The sequence below is a fragment of the Pongo pygmaeus genome, chromosome 11 (assembly GCF_028885625.2).
Source record: "Pongo pygmaeus isolate AG05252 chromosome 11, NHGRI_mPonPyg2-v2.0_pri, whole genome shotgun sequence".
Classification (NCBI taxonomy): domain Eukaryota; kingdom Metazoa; phylum Chordata; class Mammalia; order Primates; family Hominidae; genus Pongo; species Pongo pygmaeus.
This window is the reverse complement of record NC_072384.2, coordinates 134535344-134557481: the sequence shown is the minus strand read 5'-3', so window position 1 is coordinate 134557481 and position 22138 is coordinate 134535344. Positions and strand designations below refer to the sequence as shown.

At 46.5% G+C, this 22138-nt stretch overlaps 1 protein-coding gene across 1 annotated transcript in view; it reads right to left on the bottom strand.

Annotated features, from left to right (window-relative positions):
- Window positions 1-22138, bottom strand: part of TRPM8 (transient receptor potential cation channel subfamily M member 8) — a 91970-nt gene that overhangs the window by 42326 nt on the left and 27506 nt on the right. Inside the window, exons 10-16 of the mRNA XM_054478856.2 lie at window positions 21179-21297; window positions 15310-15600; window positions 13001-13096; window positions 11639-11768; window positions 9638-9783; window positions 6586-6698; window positions 5967-6183 (exon numbers count right to left, since the gene is read on the bottom strand). Coding sequence (XP_054334831.1) covers window positions 5967-6183; window positions 6586-6698; window positions 9638-9783; window positions 11639-11768; window positions 13001-13096; window positions 15310-15600; window positions 21179-21297 — 1112 coding nt within the window. The remainder of the gene's footprint in view (window positions 1-5966; window positions 6184-6585; window positions 6699-9637; window positions 9784-11638; window positions 11769-13000; window positions 13097-15309; window positions 15601-21178; window positions 21298-22138) is intronic.

Sequence of the window (22138 nt, the reverse complement as noted above, 5' to 3'; positions counted from 1 at the left end):
CTCCCGCAGCCCCTGGGAATTACTCACAGCCCGTTGTCCTTCCTCAGTTCTCCTGCGCACCTGCCCCATCTACTCCCACCCCATGTCCCTGCCCTGTGTCCTCCCTGAGCAAAAACACCTCATGCTAACCCTGCCCAGGGCCCTTCTCCAAGGAAAATGTACCTCTCCTGAGTCTCCTTCTGCATGACCCAAACAGGTGACTTAGTAGCTAAATGCACACAAGAAATTGGCACAGAGTTGTCTGTGATTTACAGACTTCAGATTTTACTGTTGCAAGTCCTCTGGGCCAACCTCCCAGTAAATGTAAGACTCGCCCACTTAGTGCTGCCTGCTGATGCTCATCTCCTCTCCTCGAGAGCTCCCGGAAATCATTACAAACCGGTAGAACGCTCCATAGGGGAAGAGATCTTCATCTGTTTGGTCCATTGCTGTCTAGAACTGTGCCTGGCACAAAGTAGGGGTGTGAAGTATGTGTTGAAAGGAAGAATGCATGAATGAAATATTTGGATGAAGCCAAGACAAATCTCCCTGCAGCTTCCATCCAGGCCAAGGTCTGCCTTCCAAAGCAACCCAGAACAAGTCCTCTCTCTCAGATTCCTGGGTTTTTGTGTGTGTATTGTTTGTTTGTTTGTTTTTTGTTTGTTTTTTTTTTTTGAGATGGAGTCTCACTCTGTCACCCAGGCTGGAGTGCAGTGGTGCAATCTCAGCTCACTGCAAACTCTGCCTCCAGGGTCCAAGTGATTCTACTGACTCAGCCTCCTGAGTAGCAGGGATTACAGGCACGCACCACCATGCCTGGCTAATTTTTGTACTTTTAGTAGGGACGGGATTTTGCCATTTTGGCCAGGCTGGTCTCGAACTCCTGACCTCAGGTGATCCGCCTGCTTCGACCTCCCACAGTGCTGGGATTGCAGGGGGGTGCCACTGCGCCTGGCCTCTGGTTTCTTTAGATGCCTGAAGGCATCAAACAACGTCTGGACTTGCACAGCAGCTTCTGAGCCTTAATGCAGCAAGGGAGGCAGGGTCAGGGACAGGTAGAGAAATGTTTGGGAGCCTGAGGGGTGAAAAGTAGCAGAAAAAAGACTTTTGACTTTTCATCAACCATTCTGAGAAGAGGCCACCAAAGCGCCCTCTGCCCCAGAGAACACTCTTGAGCTCCTGCCTGTGGGGCTGTGGGCAGGGTTCCTCTCCAGCTCCCCAGCGCTGGTCTCCTGAGTGTTACCATGGCCACTCCAGGGAACACAGCCCTTGAGTTGAACTATGAAGACCGTGCTTCATCAATGCATTTACTAAAAACACATACACTTGTCAGAAACATGTCAGTGCCAGCACCTGTGCTAGCCCCTGAGGACCAAATGTGAATAAGAAATAAACATCTAAATCAAATCATTCCCATGCCACGCAATTCTGAGCAACAACAGAGTATGTGTTAGGAACTGGAAAAGCTCAAAGACCTCCCAGTGGGGTTGATGCAAGAAGAGATGTACTAGGGCACCATGCCAGATGTCCATCCTCTTATTCTCTAAATAACCTCTTGCAGGTCAAAAAAAAACTCAGTAAGTTACTATTGTACCAGCCATTCGCAATTCCAGATGGTTTTTTCTCCCTCCCCACCTCCACATTTCTCTCCTCTGTCTCTATCTCTCTCTCTCTCTCTCTGTCTCTCTTATTCTCTCTCTCTCTCTGCTAATTTGTGCTCATGACTCATTTCCCCACCAGGCTATGAATCCATTGTCACTTGATTCTACTCAGTGGCTACCTTTGAGATGTCAGGCTGGTCGCCTGAGTCATGCAGTGTGCTGCTCCAGTTCCTACAGACCCCGTGCCTCTTCCAGCAAACTCTGCTGCCCCTACAGAGCTCAAGATCCTGCCTATGAGTCACCACCAAGGGTTGGAGGCCTGTGTGACCTCCCAGGTGGTCCAGCTGCCTCTGCAGTAAGCTGTGCCAGAAAAGACCTGCCAGGAACCAGCGGGCTGCCCTCCAAGGTTACAAATTTCCACAGACCAGTCAAAACCCTTTGGTGGCCGAGCACAGTGGCTCACACCTGTAATCCCAGCACTTTGGGAGGCTGAGGATCACAAGGTCAAGAGATTGAGACCACCCTGGCCAACATGGTGAAACCCCGTCTCTACTAAAAATACAAAAATTAGCTGGGCGTGGTGGTGCGTGCCTATAGTCCCAGATACTCAGGAGGCTGAGGCACGAGAATCACTTGAACCTGGGAGGCGGAGGTTGCAGTGAGCCAAGATCATGCCATTGCACCCCAGCCTGGGCAACAGAGCAAGATACAGTCTCAAAAAAAAACAACAACAAAAAAACAAAAACAAAAAAAACCATTTGGCACTTACCCCACTCGTGGGGCAGACACTATCCCAGTTGTTCCCAGTGCATGATAAGACATCAGCCAGCCCCTTAGAGGGAGTGAGAGGTAGAGGGTGTTGGGACCCTTCCCTCTCCAGTGCTACAAAGCCCCCAATCTCACCCTTTCAGCCCCTCCCTCTTGCAAAAGCTAAGCTGGCAATGCTGTCTTTTTGTCCCTGAAGTGCCTTTGAAAAGGGTCTTGGTCATGGTGAACTACAAGTGAGAGTGGAGGAAATCACGCCAGGTCGGGAGAAGGGAAAACGCAGGACCTCACCCAGAGTGAGCTCCCGCACCGTGGCTCCAAGGCTCCTAGCTGGATGAGGGCTGCTTCTCTCACTTCCTCACTCTGGTCTGGGCCCACCCTGTTTTAAATGATGAATCTCCTTCAGTCTTTCTCTGCTTCCCTCAGACAGACTATTCCCATTCCCTCGCTGCTGCTGACACATACATAGCAAGGCACAACACAGAGCTAGGAAGTAGGATGGCAGCTAAGAGAAAGAGACTCGTTGTAGGTGTTACAGGTTAAATTGTGTCTCCAAAGATTCAAATATGGAAGTCCTAGCCCCCAGTACCTTGGCATGTGACATTGTTTGGAAACAGGAGCATTGCAGATGTAACTAATTAAGTAAAGAGGAAGTCATGCTGAAGTAGGGTGACCCCTGATCCAGTACGACGAATGTCCCCAGGAAGAGCAGAAATTTGGACACAATCACTCATGCAGGAGTCACCCATGAGGACAGGGATCAGAGGGATGCATCGACAAGCCAAGGAATGGTGAAGCTTGCCAGCTGTCCACCGAAAGCTAGAGGAGAGGCTGGGACAGAGTCTCCCGCACAGCCTCCAGAGGGAGTCAGCCCTGCTGACAGCTTGATCTCAGACTTCTGGCCTCTAGAACCATAAGGCAATGAACTTCTGTTATTAAAGCCACTCGGTCTATGGTGCTTCATCTTGGCAGCCCTACAGACTAATACCGAGGGCATGGCCTGGGCAGAGCTGTGACTTCCCAGGGCAGTGCAGGGGACTCCTGTGGGGTTGATCCGAAGTTAGGGAAATCTCCTGCACATAGCAGGGCCCTGTCCTGGGGGAAGAATTGCTGGTAGGTGAAGCCTGATAATCCTGCTGTTCAACACTGACTGAGTCATTTACCTTACGCTTCTGAGAGGTGACAGCGTGCTGGCAGTCCTCACAGCCCTCGCTCGCTCTCGGCGCCTCCTCTGCCTGGGCTCCCACTTTGGTGGCACTTGAGGAGGACTTCAGCCCACCGCTGCACTGTGGGAGCCCCTTTCTGGGCTGGCCAAGGCCAGAGCCGGCTCCCTCAGCTTGCAGGGAAGTGTGGAGGCAGAGGCGCGAGCAGGAACCGGGGCTGCGCTCGGCGCCTGCAGACCAGCTGGAATTCTGGGTGGGCACGGGCTTGGTGGGCCCCGCAGTCGGAGCAGCCGGCCGGCCCTGCCGACCCCGGGCAATGAGAGGCTTATCACCTGGGCCAGCGGCTGCGGAGGGTGTACTGGGTCCCCCAGCAGTGCCGGCCCACCGGCGCTGCACTCAATTTCTCACCGGGCCTTAGCTGCCTCCCGGTGGGGCGGGGCTCAGGACCTGCAGCCCGCCATGCCTGAGCCTTCCATCCCCTCAGTGGGTTCCTGTGTGGCCCGAGCCTCCTCCACCAGCGCCACCCCCTGCTCCATGGCACCCAGTCCCATCAACCACCCAAGGGCTGAGGAATGCGGGCACACAGCACAGGACTGGCAGGCAGCTCCATCTGTAGCCCCCATGCCGGATCCACTGGGTGAAGCCAGCTGGCCTTCTGAGTCTGGTGGGGATGTGGAGAACCTTTATGTCTAGCCCAAGGATTGTAAATACACCAATCAGCACTTGGTATCTAGCTCAAGGTTTGTAAACACACCAATCAGCACCCTGTGTCTAGCTCAGGGTTTGTGAATGCACCAATCAACACTCTGTATCTAGCTACTCTGGTGAGGCCTTGGAGAACCTTTGTGTGGACACTCTGTATCTAGTTAATCTAGTGGGCACGTGGAGAACCTTGGTGTCTAGCTCAGGGATTGTAAACACACCAATCAGCGCCCTGTGAAAACAGACCACTCAGCTCTACCAATCAGCAGGATGTGGGTGGGGCCAGATAAGAGAATAAAAGCAGGCTGCCCGAGCCAGCAGTGGCAACCCACTCGGTTCCCCTTCCACATTGTGGAAGCTTTCTTCTTTCGCTCTATGCAATAAATTTTGCTATTGCTCACTCTTTGGGTCCATACTGCTTTTATGAGCTGTAACACTCACCGCGAAGGTCTGCAGCTTCACTCCTGAGCCAGCGAGACCATGAACCCACCAGAAGGAAGAATCTCCGAACACATCCGAACATCAGAAGGAACAAACTCCAGATGCGTCACCTTAAGAGCTATAACACTCACCGCGAGGGTCCACGGCTTCATTCTTGAAGTCAGTGAGACCAAGAACCCAGCAATTCTGGACACATTTCCTCCACCTCCATCCCAGCTCCATTCCCCACCTGCACCTCAGACCTACTATGCAAGGAAAGTCAGACACAGGGCACTGGTGTCAGGACTCTTCCCACAGGTCATACCCATGGCAGACATCACTAATTGATCAAAACACTCTCCCGCTGAGAACAGACAGACCCTTGGAATCTTTCTCAACCCAGGACTGCTAGAAGTCACTAAAAAAAAAGTCTGTCAGAGTTGGCATGAAAGTTTAAGCCAACTTAGGATTCTTACACGAGTCAGTGACTCTGTAAGGGCAAGAACAGCACTCTTTGCCCTCTCCAGATCTATGGTAGCACGTGGCATTGTACCTCAGAAACTCTAAGTGCCTAGCACACACTTGCTGAATTGATGTATTTTTGCGTTTAGGTTCAGAGGGGACAACAGTGACGACAACAACAGTAGTTGTCAAACAATTTGTAAACTGCTAAGTGTGAAAGAATTTTCTGGGATGACTTTTCATAATGGTTTAGGGATAACACCACTTTCACCATCAACATTTATTTTTTCAACCATTACTAATCAAGCGCCTGCTACACATGAGTCCTGAGCTAGACTTCTGGGTTCAACGGTAGACGATGCCAAAAAATGAAGGTCCCAAGAAACTGCAGAAAAGCACCATGAATAATTCACACCAGCTCCCTGAAACCCACAGGGAGTTACACAACTTTAAAACATTGTCACTCTGACATGCTGGGCATTAAGATGCTCTTAGCTCAAAAGTCCTGCCAGCTCCCTGCCACTTATCATGCCATTGTAATGGCAGGAAGACAAACCACTCCTGATGACGGCAGTGGGTTTATCGTCCAGGGTCTCTCTTCTCTTTAAACACTCCCCCATTCCTGACTAATTCATCTCCATCAATTAACATTCACTAGAGAGCAAAGAATAAACTTGGGTACTAGGAGATCTTACTGAATTACTAAGGGTATGAAAATGCACCTTCACACTCATGGACTAGCACCTAAAGAGAACATTTATTTTGGGAAAATAATGACTTTTGAACTTCAGAAGCAACTTCTATTCCTCTTGGCTTTAGAAAGATGCCTCTCACCGAGGAAGCGAGGGGGTTCCTGCTGTCATGGCAGCCCTACCTGTCTCACTTCATCACAGAAGAGGACAAAGACCAGTGAGTACAGGACCAGCTCGGGGGGGTGTGGCACCGAATGGAAATCCATGAGCAGCACGTAGGCAAACAGCAGGAGGAAGGCAATGTAGAAGACCACGTTCCAGGAGAAGACCACGAAGGGGGAGGTGAAGAACGCCACATAGTACCAAAGCAGCTTCTTGTGCTTGTCGACAGGTTTCTTCCTGGACCCAGAGATAAGGGCATCGTCAGCATCCTTGCAAGCATGGGATGGGCACAGCCCTCCCCTCCTTTCAAACATAGATAAATACAGACCCATAGCCAGGAGGAAGAGACGGGATCAAAACTGTGTCCTAAGATGGACCCAACCCCAATTCAATCCTTGGCATTTTGCAATTAACAAATCCACATTCTGTCCCAGATATTAAAGACACAACCCCACCCCTATCCATTTAAGAGGAAACCCAGGAAAAGTCAGGGGAGAAACAAGACCAAATTCATAGGCACCAATGTAAACATCATAAGTTCCAGGCTTTTTAATCATTTACATGAGAGCACACATATGTGGATGCATGTACACACACTGGCACACACACTCACACACAATTATGTGCCTTGGTTTGTACCTAAATGATACAAAGCCACAGCCCACCAAGGGTATAATAAACAGACACAGGATAATCTTCCAGTTCTTGGTGTCTCGGGAAATCTCTCCATACCATTGCTTAGAAAGAAAATTCTACAGGGAAACAAAGACAGAGAACAAGGTCCTTATTAACACAATTGTATGCAAGATGCCATGCAAACTTTCTTCCCTGTCCCACACTTTCCCCAAAATACACAGCTCTTTGAATTAATGTCATTATTCTTTTATACCAGTTGCCTGGATTCTAAGGGGCAGTGTTAAGAAAACAATTTAAAACTTGGTTTTTTGGTTTTTTTCTTGAGACAGAGTTTCACGCTTGCTGCCTAGGCTGGAGTGCAATGGCGCAATCTCAGCACACCACAACTTCCACCTCCCAGGTTCAAGCGATTCTCCTGCCTCAGCCTCCAGAGTAGCTGGAATTACAGGCATGTGCCACCATTCCTGGCTAATTTTTTTTTTTTTTTTGTATTTTTAGTAGAGACAGGATTTCTCCGTGTTAGTCAGGCTGGTCATGAACTCCCGACCTCAGGTGATCCACCGCCTCGGCCTCCCAAAGTGCTGGGATTACAGGTGTGAGCCACCACGCCTGGCCAAACTTGGTTTTATTTAAAGTCTTTTTCTGAGTTGGATTATGTGCACTTTAAAGTAATAGTTGTGTACGTTCAAATTCAATAAACCCAGGAATTTTTATCCAACTCGCATTTTTATTACGTAAGTTTAAACAAGTATCTTTCTGGCTCCTTTGTCTTCAATGATCACAAATTCACAGGCACAGCCAGCACTACCTGTAGGGTCCCCAAGGATTCATTTCTGGAGAAAGACAGGTGATGCTTTTGTCAGGAAACTAAAAGGAAGTTCGGAAGGGAGAGACTGTTGATGTCTTGACATCAATTCAGGCTGAAATGCATGTAAAAGCTCTCCCAAGACTGTATCAACCCTTGACATTGGGACAGAAGGGACTTTCACAAAGGTGGAAATTAGAAAACTCACAGTAGCTCTGAGAGTTAGCAGGGGAGCATAAACTCGACCACATCAAAGGACCCACATCTCTCAAAAAATAGCCCGTCAAGCAGAAGGAGGTTTGTGTGTCTCAGGAACAGAGGAAAAGGGAGACCCAGGGCCTTCTCAGTGCTGGCTAGGAGGGCTGGGACTGACATGCACCCCTCTGGCCCTGGGCACCTGCCCTGCCCTTGGAGGAGGATGGCTGCTTCTGAGGGCCCCTGCCTAGGGCTGCTCCAGCCAGGCGCGTGCTTGACCCATGAGGACTAGTGTCCTGGAACAAGGTGTCAGCTTTCAACAAACAAACAATTGCAGTTGGTGGGTAAATGGCCGACTGCTTTGCACTGGGCAGGGCAACACTGAAGCAGGTTCTACGGTTTCCCAGAGGTCCCTGGCAGGCTGAACCCTGGGTGCCCACAGTGGCAACCTCCTCATCAGCACATCTTGTCTGTCCCTGTCCCTTCCCTGTCTCACTGGTGCCTCCTGTGCTTCCCAGGTTCACCTCCAGAATAAACTCCTTGCATTGAAACCCTCACTTTGGGGTTTGCTTCTTGGGAGGGGGTGGGGGGTCGTGGGCAACGAAGACAGGTAGTGCTTAGTCTTCCTCACTCTCCGATTCTGCTGGGGTGATGCAGACGCCAGGCCATCAATGAGTGTCACTGTCAGGCCCCAGTCACGGAAATTACAGCATTGGGTTGTGTTCCATGGTCAATGGCAGCATTCTGACCCCACACAGCACCCTGACTATAGAAAGGAAACTCCCTGGCCGGGCCCACTGGGTGATCCTGAGGCCTGGTAGTAAGATTTTCAGTGAAACAAATGACCTGGCATCTGATTGAAACCTCAGGATCTGTGAACCTGGACAGGAGTAAAAGGCAGCCTCCCCAGGGCCCCAAGTTCTGGGACACAAGCGAGATGGTGTTTGGGGCCCAGGAAGCCATAAGTAGAGTGTGGCCCACCTGGGAAGCCAGCCCAGCCTCCCAGGCACACCCGCACTCCAGCACCAGCCTTACTTCTACCCACTACACTGCAGCAGAAGCTGAAACTGAGCAATAGCAAGACGCTCTCCGCATGCTCCTTGTCATGGATCAATGCTCTCATCTAATCTAGCTTAGTTGCCGTAGTAAATGGGTTTTGTTCATAAACACTTTGCTGTATGATATCACGGAAAGTCCAGGACATGAAAATTGCAGGCAATCAACATGAGAGCCAATCTCAGTGCTGCTACTTCGCAGCAGTGCAAGCTGGAAGGACATTCCAGAATCTCTCTGAGCTCCTGCATCCTCCTCAGTGAAATGGGATGGCACCCATCCCCACAGGTGCTGTGAAGATGAAACGTGGCCTTGTGTATAACAGCTGTGGCTGACAAGCGTTGGTCCCTCCATCTCTTCCCTTCCCCCTCCCCTTCTCACACCCACATTTCTAGAACTGGAACTGTGGGTGAAAAGCTCTGCTCTGCAGCCTGAGACACCAGGTGCAAACTACGATTCATTCACTTCAGTGCAGAAAGCCTCTAGACTGCTTTTACCCATTTCACAATAGTTTCCCTACTGCTATTACTACTAATAATAACTGCAATCGCAATAGCTAAATAAAGGACCAACGCCTTTCACATATTATCTCCTTAAATCTTCACAATAACCCTTTCTCTGCTACTATCCCCATTTTGTAGATGAGGAAACTAAGACTCGGAGAGCTCATGTAACTTGGCCCATCATCACACACTTCATTAGGGGTACAGTGGATGGAGACCCGGGCAGTGGGATCCAGAGACACAGCTCATAATTACGATGCTGTGTTGTTTGCTTAGTGGAAACTCAAAGAATATTCTTTGTCCTGCACCATCTCTTAAAGCATGGATTTCAACCAATGCCTATACTCAGCCATCTCCCACATCATCACCAAACCACTCCTTGTATGGCTTTTATATTTGAGAATAAGGTTTGTTTTTACTATTGTTTAATGCTGCTAGTAGCATCTGACATAAAAGCCCCATTTCTGGCCATGTGGTCTGGTGGCTGAGCATGGTTTACCTGGACCCCAGGCTGGGCGATGAAATGCTGGTCTGTGGCCTCCACCGCCAGCTCCAGACAGTTGCTTCCACCCCAAGCTTCACAGGAATAGATCAGCAGCTGTTCTGCCAAGTCTTCATCGCTGCTGTAACACTCAGTGAACAGCTCTACAGCGACATCAGCACAGAGAAAAGCTGGTGTAAGAGCTGCACATGACCGAAACTGTCCTGCTTCCACCCCCAGCCAACCCCTGAATCCAAGAATAGCCTGGGTGTGAGTCTGTTCTTATAAAAGACATAGAAAATGCCATCACAACACAATTCGTTACTGAATAGCAGGACTTTCTAAAGGGAAGACAAACCTAGCAGAGCTCCTGATGGCAGCAGGTGACAATACCTGCTCACTGGATTGAGCTGCATTGGACACAGGGAGCCCCTCTCTTTGATGGGCTTCCATCTGGGCTCAGGCAGAAGAGCCTCAGCCACTGAGAAGGGATCTAGACCTTCCGCACCTCCCCACCGCCGCCCCCCCGTAATCAGAGCAGCCCTTCCTCCATCTCATTTGAACTCTATGCCTTCTTGGCAAGGTTGTTTGGCAGATAAGGCACAGAGGAAAAAAACGGCCAGGCGCGGTGGCTTACACCTGTAATCCCAGCACTTTGGGAGGCCGAGGAGTGTGGATCACCTGAGGTCAGGAGTTCGAGACCAGCCTGCCCAACACGGCAAAACCCCGTCTCTACTAAAAATACAAAGAATTAGCCAGGTGTGGTGGCATGCACCTGTAATCCCAGCTACTCAGGAGGCTGAAGCAGGAGAATCGCTTGAACCTGGGAGGCAGAGCTTGCAGTGAGCCGAGATCACACCATTGCACTCCAGCCTGGGCAACAAGAGCGAAACTCTGTCTCAAAAAAAAAAAGAAACACTGACCTATTGCATTAGTGTGTGCTGACATTTCATGACCTAATGACAAAGAAATTGCAGTGTAGATCCTCAGAGGAAATTTTTTAAAGTAAAAATATTAGGAGCCATTGCTTAATTGAGGTCATCCAGAAATGAACTGCTTTGAAATTTTAATAAACTAAAAGAAATAATTAGACACCTTTTTTCCAACACAGACAAGCTAAACTCATGAGCATGTTTACATTTGATAAGACACTAGACAAACCTGGATGCAAATACCACGTTGCAAACTTAAAACTGAAAAATTTTCAAGTGAAAATGGAAAAAACTGAGCAGGCCTGAAATTCTCATTTAAAATCCTGTTGAGAGGCAATCGGTTCCGGATTTCTCACCTTCCTGAATGATCGAGGCCTCTGTGCAAAGGGCACTGACAAGCTTTGTTCGAGGACTGACTAGCAAACAGCAGTCAAGCATCCTGAGACATGCCAGGAGAGTAATGCTTAGTGGAGTATTGTCCACTCCAGGCAATAAGTAATCTCAGCTGCAGCCCTGATAGAAGCTCAGCGTGTCCTAACTTCAGAGAGCTGCAGGGCAACCATTATTTGAGTTACCCCTTGGGAACCGAGGCAAGGGGAAGCAACCCAAGATGCTGCTCAGGCTGCTGCTTTTGCCGTGAGTAACAAACCATGAGCGTTGCAGGCCCAGGGGCTGGGTCCTCTGGCAGTGTGTGCATATGAAACTGGCAGGCTAACTGGTTACTGCACAAGTCAGGTAAAATCTCAGCCCTGTCACAGTGTTGTAACGGCATCCAGAAACACCCCCCCCAAAAAAAAAAAAATAGTCCAGTGCTCCCTGAGTTGCTTAGAACTGGGCCTGGGTATGGCCCTGGGTGGCCATGGGATCAGAGAGCCCAAGATTTCCCACATTCATTCTTGGAAAATTCCATATGTGCCAGGACCAAGGAGCTTGTGGCATCCAGACCTTGTGGTCTGCAGCCCTCAATCAGGCTGGGGAGCTTGGACATGCCAAGGACCTCCACCATCTGGCCTGTGAGTGCCACTGGCAATGTCTGTGCCGCATGGAAGATCTGTGCCCACCACAGCATCCCACACTGTGGACTCACCAACCGCCCGGGTCTCGTACTCATTAGCCAGCTCCTCGGACTCCCCAGCAGCATTGATGTCATTCTTCACTTTGGCCAGAGTCTTCAGAAGCTTGCTGGCTCCCAGGGCTGCCAGAGTGCAGCCCCTGGTCTTTTTAGGGGGGTGGAGAATTTTAAGGTTAATTCTTTTTTTTTCTTTTTTTTTTTTTGAGATGGAGTCTCACTCTGTCACCCAGGCTGGAGTGCTGTGGCACGATCTTGGCTCACTGCAACCTCCGCCTTCCGGGTTCAAGTGATTCTACTGCCTCAGCCTCCTGAGTAGTTGGGATTATAGGCACCCACCACCACGCCCGGCTAATTTTTGTATTTTTAGTAGAGACGGGGTTTCGCCATGTTGGTCAGGCTGGTCTCGAACTCCTGACCTCAGGTGATCCACCAGCCTCAGCCTCCCAAAGTGCTGGGATTACAGGTGTGAGCCACCAAGCCCGACCTAAGGTTAAGTCTTAATCCCTTGAAGTGGTCAAGTCAACGTTAATGTCCAACAAGAATGTATTCATGGCAAAAGCAGGAAACAGTAGAATCAATTTGATGGGAGGGGTTAGAAAACGTGGTCAACACGTGCAAATGGAAACTGCTCTGGGGTCAGGGAGCCCGAAGCTCAACCTAGGAACTATTCATAATGATTCAAAGTAAAATTTTTAATGAACACAAAATAACTTGGAACCTGAATATGTTCGCAGTCAACATAGAATTAGCATATAAAAAATATTAAGACTAATGCCATGAGAAACTGACAGTAAGACCGTGATTGTGGGAGGTCTAATTCACTCTCATACTGGAATAGCTCAAAGGTTGAGTGGGGCCTGGGTAAGAACACAGAAGACCTGAACAACGTAACTTTAAGACTGAGTGTGTGAATTCAATATTCAATATCTAAGCTTATCTCTCAAAATAAAGTAATGCGAGTGTCCATAAACCATTTACAAAACTTCTTACACGCTAAATCACAAGGAAAATTCTCCATAAACTTTCCAAAGCGGAATTTTTTACAGGCCCTACCTCCTGTCCATAATGCGATAAAGGTGGAAAGTAATTTTTAAAATCAAATGTGAATACCTCATCCACTTGGAAAACAATCACACACCCACACACACCTGAGAAGCAGGTACCTACTGGATGGCCCTCCAAGCCTGACTACTTTCAGGGGAGGGTCCCTCCCAAGCACTCCTTCACCAACATGGAAAAGAGACGATGTTCATCTGACCTTAGACATCCCATTTCACTGATGATGTTTTATATCAGGCTTGTGAATTTTGAGAGGATCAGAACTGTTATAACAAAGCATACATTTGGTGTAAATCTGTTGTGGGCTTGGGCACTTACCTGCTCCCAAATGACTTTGGAGAGTTCCTTCTTGTTCTGAAGAATGGCCCAGATGAAGAGAGCTTGCAGGGGGTGCCGAGTAATAGGAGACACGTCCTGGGGGGTTAGAGCATGTGGTCAGCATGTGCAAATGGAAACTGTTCTGGGATCAGGAAGCCCTAGGACAGTAGCCCGCGTTTGGAGGGCTCCGTGGCTTTGTGCATGTCTCCATTCTCACAGTACAGTGATGGGATTTTCATCTCTGCAACTCATTGGGTGGGCTAATTTTGACACCAAATCTTTCATCCGTCATAAAAGACAAAGTATAACTAGATGAAAAGGTATAAAGGGTGAAAAAAGCCTTGAGAGCAATTTGAAAACTGAATGACTCCTGACAGGCTGAGAGAAGGCAATTCCTTCTCATCATATAACTCTGTTTCTCTTCTAGAAAAAAATTCTTCAAACTAGATTCCAACTTTTCTATGGCTTAAGTTCAATTATCCCAACATAAAACTGTGGCTTATTTCTTTGGACTGTTATTCAAAGATTCGAAGCCTAACCTATCAATTGGAATCCCAGCTCCTATTCAGCATTCTGTACCTTTCAAGGGAAACTTTTCAGATAGAAAACAACTAAATGGATATATATAATATATTCCTTTTCAACTTCTTTACAGGTTTTACCAACATATAAAATGCATGAGGCATATTATGCATATTGCAGAGAAATTTCACATGAATATAGTCGAACAGAAGCTCTTTAAACACTTCCAATTCCTGCAAACACCTAGTGCATTTAGATTTTTGCAACACACATACATGCACTCTAAAGATTCCATAATTACAAAGGATAATAACCTAGTTTGGGTTTCCCCAGAAGAAATCTGAGACAAGGATTTGAGGCAAGTAGTTTATTTTGGATGCGATCTCAAGGAAACCAATGGAGAACTGAGGAAATGATATCAGAAGAAAAGGGGACCCAATAAAAAGTGCATTATCAAGTCAATTATCTTGGTGGATAACTAGAGATTAGCCCCACTAGCCAACTCTAGGAGCCACAGCAGAGGACAAACCTTAAAGTCAGCTCCTTCAAGTGGGGGTATTTGTACACTACTGGGCTCTGATCAGGACAAACTTTCGGCAGAGTTACAGGTGCTGGCAATTGGAAACTGGGCCTTCCTATACTCAAAATAAGAAGTCCTGTGGGATTATAGGTGTTACAGCCACAAAATGGTCTCAAGTGAATATCCAGATTTACCCCTTTGAAAATATGCACTTCCCCTTTTACTCACAAAAGAACACGTGTCTATTCTTCAGTCCTTCACACCATGGGCAGCAGGTAACTATTGTAAGCAGATCATGGCCGGTGGACTACGACATGAGCATGCAGCCATTTGTTTGCCCCATTCTCTGTTAGATACCTTCAGGAAGTATACCACACTAAGCTCTGCAATGAAGAAAACCTGAGGCCAGGCACGGTGGTTCACGCCTGTAATCCCAACACTTGGGAGGCTGAGGCGGGCAAATCACCTGAGGTCAAGAGTTTGAGACTAGCCTGGCCAACATGGTGAAACCCTGTGTCTACTAATAATACAAAAATTAGCCAGGCTTGGTGGCTTACGCCTGTAAAAATCCCAGCTACTCGGGAGGCTGAGGCAGGAGAATCACTTGAATCTGGGAGGCAGAGGTTGCAGTGAGCTGAGATTGGGCCACTGCACTCCAGCCTGGGCAACAGGGTAAGACTCTGTCTCAAAAAAATAAAGAAAACAAAAGAAAAAAGAGTCTGGGTGCAGTGGCTCATGCCTGTAATCTCAGCACTTTGGGAGCCGAGGTGGACAGATCATGAGGATAGGAGTTTGAGACCAGCCTGGCCAACATGGTGAAACCCCATATCTACTAAAAATACAAAAATTAGCTGGACATGGTGGTGGGTGCCTATAGTCCCAGATACTCGGGAGGCTGAGGCAGAAGAATTGCTCAAACCCAGGAGGCAGAGATTGCAGTGAGCTGAGATTGGGCCACTGCACTCTTGCCTTGGTGACAGAGCGAGACTCCGTCTCAAAAAAAAAAAAAAGAAAAAGAAAAAAGAAAAACTGCAACTAGTCTGAAATACAGTATTGTATAGAGCATAAAGCAAGACATTAGAAATAGCAGAGACTCACCCTATAGACAGACGCCTTATCTTAAGTAAAGGGAGTTAAAAAAATTAACAATGTCAATGTGTTAAGTATTTTATGGCAATAAGATAGAGAGTAGGGAAAATGAAGATATCTTATGAGGGAAGCCTCAAAATATCCGAGAAGTCAAGCAGGCAACTCTCCCAGTACCTACATGGAGTTCTATGTCCATCTCGTCTCGGCCATTTCTATCTTCCTTCCGGAAGCCTCTTCGGAAGTTGGCAACCAGTTTCCAGACAAACGTGAGGAGGGCATCATTATAGGAATTCTTGGCGATCTGCAGATTCCGGTACACAAGGGTGCTGAAGTGGTTGGAGAAGAGCTCAGTGAGGACATCGTGGGTGAGAAACTTCCGCAGGTTCAAGCCATTCTCCAGAAAGAGGCGGACAAACTTGGGTCTGTCCTTTATGAGAGCTGTAAACATGACTTCTTGAAGGTCAGCAGACTAAGGAGAAAGAACAGAGACAATACTAACAATACCACAAAAATATGGTAAGGAAAACACTAGGCATTTTTCTTCCTCAGCAGCACTGTATTTCCAGCCACAGAGTAATAATATCTTCAACTTTTCTTTCAATCCTGTCTTGAGAATAAAGTTTACCTTTTTTCCATTTTAACACAACAGAGGACTACAGTTCAAACCTCTAAACAGGGGAATGGCATGATGAAATCTTTGTCATCAGCTAGATGTGAATTTGGATGTGACTTGGCTCCTTGCTAAAGTGGAGATAGATACACCCATGTAGAGATAATCTTGGTCAAAAATTTTCCCCAGTATGAGACATAGAGGAAACACTCAATCAGGGGGTGGGGGTATGGGGGTAGTAGCACAGCTGGAACCACCTCTCTGAAGTTGACAGTAGACACCAATTATGACCCAGCCACCAGTGCTGTCTCTGCACTGCACTGTGGGATCTGCTGCCCTTCACAGATGCCCAGGAACCTTCTGTTATGGTGACTGCATTCTCAAATACAGGTGTTAAAATAGAATGCATCAAACTCTATGAAAACCACATGCCACCAAACCAATGTCTGCTCATGTTACACACCAATAAGTCACTGGAACACTTGACAATAATACTTGATTGTTATTTATCTCTAGCTCTACATTCTGGGCTTCTGATAAAACAGCCCATAGGAACTTACGGAGAATCTTAAGAAAGATCACCAGCATTTTGAGAGGCCAAGATGGGAAAACCACTTGAGGTCAGGAGTTTGAGACCAGCCTTGCCAACAGGGTGAAACCCCATCTCTACTAAAAAAAAAAGAAAAAAATTAGTCAGGTGTGGTGGCGTGCACCTGTAGTCCCAGCTACTCGGGAGGCTGAGGCACGAGAATCACTTGAACCCAGGAGGCAGAAGTTGCAGTGAGCCAAGATCACACCACTGCACTCCAGCCTGGGTGACAGAGCAATACTCCATCTCAAGGAAAAAAAAAAAAAAAAGGATCATCGATGTTTACTTCAGACACAACCCAGTGGACTACAGGCCACTCCAGCTCTCAGTCGTGTTCTGTGTGCCCTTTATAGCATTTCTTACAATTTTATTCCATTGCCAACATTTAAGATTAGAAAGTTCATCAAAATCTACATTTCCAGCATTAAAATCTTGAGTTAAGAGTAAAAGCTGCCAGGCACAATGGCTCACACCTGTAATCCCAGCACTTTGGGAGGCCAAGGTGGGCAGATCAATTGAGGTCAGGAGTTTGAGATCAGCCTGGCCAACATGGTGAAACCTCATCTCCACATCTCTACTAAAAATAAAAAAGTTAGCCAGGTGTGGTGGCAGGTGCCTCTAATCCCAGCTGCTTGGGAGGCTGAGGCAAGAGAATCGCTTGAACCTGGGAGGCAGAGGTTGCAGTGAGCCAAGATTACACCTCTGCACTCCAGCTTGGGTGACAGAGTGAGACTCCATCTCAAAAAAAAAAAAGGCTGGGCGAAGTGGCTCACACCTGTAATCCCAGCACTTTGGGAGGCTGAAGCGGGTGGATCACCTGAGGTCAGGAGTTCAAGACCAGCCTGGCCAACATGGTAAAACCCCGTCTCTACTAATAACACAAAAATTAGCTGGGCGTGGTGGTGCACGCCTGTAATCCCAGCTACCCCAGAGGCTGAGGCAGGAGAATCGCTTGAACCCGGGAGGCGGAGGTTGCAGTGAGCTGAGATCATGCCATTGCACTCCAGCCTGGGCGACAAGAACAAAACTCTGTCTCCCGCCCCCGCCCCCGCCCCCCAAAAATAGTAAAAACCAGCAGCTCCAACAACATCAACATGGGAACCATCAGCGGGAGCCAAGGGGCAGCTGCTTCCCGGAGTCTTGGATCTCCAGCTCCCCACAGTCCCCACCACTCCTCCCTGGGACCCACCGGCCCACTTACTCTCTTACATTGCGTGCCTGATCCCTGGTCTAGGTGGATGTCTTCTGCCCACAGCAGCATTAATTAGTTTTGTTCCTGCCTAATGTTGGTCTCATGGGGATCACACATTGCCTAGAGAAGGAATTGTCAAGGGTCCCTTGAGTCTCCACATTGTGGATACAGCAGGGCTCAGCAGGGGAAGAGGGGGCTACCTCTGGAAAGATGGCAGCTATGATTTCTCCTCTGTCCTTAAAGGAAGTGTTCCTCATGTCCAGCATTTCCCTTTTCTTTCTAAATCCATCGGCTTTTCCACTGGTCACACACTTGCTAGCATAGGGCAGTGGTTCTCAAACTTTAATCAGAATCACGTAGAGGGCCCGGTAAATGCAGAATTCTGGGAGTCAATTTTGGAATCTCTGCAAGTCTGAGGTGGAGTCTGGTGATTTGCAAGGTAACAAGTGCCAAGGTTATTCCCAGGCTGCCACCAGTCCAGGATCCACACCTTGAGAACCACCAGCATATGGGAAGAGGCTTTGCCGTCAGTCACATCTTTGCTTTCAAACTTTGATTCTACCATTTTCCAGCCATGTGATCTGGAATATTGTGTCTCCGAGCCTCAGTTTGCTCTTCTAAGAAATCGATGGTTGCGAGGATGAAATAAGCTAACATAGGTCAAATTCCTCTCAGAGATTCAAGTTCAGAGCAGGCCCTCAAAAAACTATCAGCAACTCCCCCTGCCATGATACCGATGGAGCTCTGATTTAATAACCACAAAGAGGATCATCCATGTTGTGGATTGGTATGACAGGCAAGTAAACACACACAGGGAAACTGCTTGGGCACTGTAAAAGGTCACAGAAATGTTATCAGCATTCCAGAGATTTTTATTTTTAAACAAATAATGCTTCATATGTGCCAATGTTCTAAGCACTTTAGAAACATTATCTGATTTAATCATCATAACAGTCCAAGGAGATAAGTACTGCTATTATCATCATCTCCATTTTCGGATGATCAGTTGGGTACTGGCAAACACTGAACCATTGGCCCTCTCAAAGAAAATAGAAGCCCTAATTTGTAGTGTTTGCTGATTCCTATGGTGTAAATACTCCCATTGAGGCCAAGTTTCAGCTACCAATGCGACATCACTAAATATGGAATCGGGAAGAGATGTGGAGTGGCTCACCATTGTATAGCGTCTCCAGCTTCCAGATACAATATACATAACTGGCCTTCAGAGCAAAGGTAATAGTAAATGTAGACAAATAATTTAAAAATGATATGTTTTGATTATTGATTACCTTTGTAATTCTATATTCTATATTCTATAAAATCTATGTAATTCTAAGTTTGAGTAATTTAATCTTTTTGTTTTTTGTTTTTTGGGTTTTTTTTGTGTTTGTTTGTTCGTTTTGAGACAAGACCTGACTTTGTTGTCCAGGCTGGAGTGCAGTGGTGCGATCTCAGCTCATTGCAACCTCCACCTCCTGGGTTCAAGCCATCCTCCCACCTCAGCCACCTAAGTAGCCTGGACTACGGGTGCGTGCCACCACACCCAGCTAATTTTTGTATCTTTGTATTTTTTTTTTTTTTTTTTGGTAGAGGTGGGGTTTTGCCATGTTGTCCAGACTGATTTCAAACTCCTGGACTCAAGCAATCCTCTCGCCTTGGCCTCTCAAAGTGCTAGGATTACAGACATGAGCCACTATGACCAGCCAAATATAACTGATTAGTAATGATTGTATTTAATAACCAACTAAGAAAATCTCTAAAAATTTAGCAGTTGGCTCTTGCAAGCCAATACAAGCTGGCTCTAACATGCAACTGTAGGAGGAAACTGAGGCATAGGGAGGTTAAGTAATTTGCCCAAAGTCATGCAGATGGGCTGGCTCCAGAGTCCATTTTCTTAGCCATTGTGCCCTTAACCCTTAAGCATCTTTAGCTGAGTTAATAAAATTAAATGTACCATTCACGATGTGCCTAAGTTTATTTGTACCATCTGACCTCACTTAAATAGAACATTTCACACACAGTAATTCATTTATGAATCAATTGACTGGACCTACTTATAGTTCCACTTTCCCTCCACTAATTAAAGCCTTGCAATGTGCAGCAGGGTTCATTGTACTACAAACACCACACACAAGATAATGTTTGCTAAAGGAATGAATAATTTAAAAATTCATAAGCCATTACTTTATTTATGCTGCTCTCATTAAAATTGATCGCATGTTAATACAAGTCGAGTCTTAGTCTTTGATTATACAACAATAGGGCTGAAAGTGTTTTCTGACCTTGTCTGCCAAGAATGAAAGTTATGAAATACATGCACCTTCAAATCTATACATACATGTATAAAATTACATATATTATCATGGCCCCCTAATGACTGAAATTAATTTGGAAAAGCTGAAAACAAAGAAGCAGCCTTATAAAACTGAGTGTGATGGTTCATAATAATTTTCATTGAACAAGGCTCCTAGGGCTGACTGCACTTTAGTTGTACACAGGAGGATACTGCTGGAAAATGCAATCCTAAAACACTAATCACATTGAAAAGTGAGAAAATGCAGTCTGCTAGAAAGAAAAAAAAACAGTTTTTATTGCATGTGCAACTTCCATATTAAAGGTGCTCATGTGGCTAGGGAAGTCCTGAGTTTCCAGCTCTAAGACAGCAGTCACCAATCTTTTTGGCACCAGGAGGCGGTTTCCTGGAAGACAATTTTTCCATCGACCAGGTTGGGGGGATGGTTTTGGGATGATTCAAGAGCATTACATTTATTGTGCACTTTATTTCTATTATTATTATATTGTAATATATAATTAGATAATTATACTACTCTCCATAATGTAGAATCAGTGGGAACCCTGAGCTTGTTTTCCTGCAACTGGACAGTCCCATCTGGGGGTGATGGATGGCAGTGACAGATCATCAGGCATTAGATTCTCATAAGGAGCACACAACCTAGATCTCTTGCATGTGCAGTTGACAACAGGGTTCACGCTCCTATAGGAATCTAATGCCACCACTGATCTGACTGAAGGCGGAGCTCAGGCAGTGATGTGAGCAATGGGGAGCTGGTGTAAATACAGATGAAGTTTCACTTGCTTGCCCACTGCTCACTTTCTGCTGTTCCTAACAGGCCATGGACCGGTACCCCTGCTCTAAGACATTCACTGGGGAACGTCAGTCAAGTTGTTCTATTTGTCTCTTATGCTTCTCACTAGGACAGTTCTCTAATCAGAATTTGGCTAGGCAGGTGGGGGCAGGGAGCAAAAAGAGTGCGCCATCTTGATTCATAGTTGAGCTACTTTCAATCATCTAGCATATATTTTTCCCATACTTCTGCCCACGCACATCCAGGAGGAGATCTGCATCTCTACACCCAGATGGAGAATCACCCTCACTTTGCGGCTGAAGGCAATGTGGAGTTGATATTATTTTATACCATTTATTTTTATTATCTCTTCACAACAAACCTACTAAGTCAATGTTATGATCCCACGCTGCAGACAAGGAAATTAAGCCTCAGCAATCCTGATATTCCAGAACAGAACAATCCTTTAAGAGATTCAGTATTGAAGACCTTGTTGGAAATGGACCAGCCATTGCCCAGACCACTGTCCAGACCCAACACCGGAATAACCCAGGAGAGCTTCGTGCTTACCTCCCATCGGCGGTCATTGGTGAAAATCTCATCATTGGCTAAGTCCAGCTGGTTCCACTCCAGCAGAAGCTTCAGCTGCCCATTCCAGTTATCCTTGTCTTGCTCATTGGTGCTGAAGGCTATAAGAGGGCAGGAAAAGATTCAACTCACCAAAGGCTCAGAAATAAGAGTCAGAACCATTCAGTGTGGCCAATTATCAGAGCTATTTATCACAGGTGATGCTGAGCATGTTCTTACATTCAGACACTCAAACCGTCATTCACTGTATCTTCATTCATTCTTAACCACATTCTGTATGTCCCAAAGTTTATAACGGGGATCAACTCAGGCTACAGTAATGTTTTTCCATTGCATATCCTAACAGTGTAATAATGGTAGAGTAAAGGTTTTTTCCATAGATTCAGATTCCATAGTATTATATTTCAAGGCCATATCTGACTTATGCTACATCTAAATCTATGAAACAATAAGCCACCTTACAACAATGTTATTCTTGTCTTTTACAGAGCTAATATTTTCTGCATCTATGTATCTGTGCAGATATAATTCCATTTTAATAAATACCTTTATAACCAAATGTCTGGCAAGTACAATAAGAATGATTCTAATAAATTGCTAATGCTTTAATTGCACTTCCGATGTGCCTGGCTCTACTCTAGCTAATTTACATTTATCAGTCACACAGTTCAAGTCTAGACAACCAAGGATCTATTTACTATGGGTAACATCCACTTTACGGAATTCTAAAGCAGCAAAGACCATGAATGAGAATTTTTTAACCTGAGGTTCATTCATAAGCCTCAGAAAATTTGTAAACCCCTGAAATTAAATGCAAAATTATTTACCTGTGAAGTATGTGTGCATATGTGTACAAATATGTAGAATGCTAGGACAAAGATCCATAGTTTTGCCATATTCTGAAAGGAATCTGAGGCCCAATAAAAAAATTATTTTCAACCA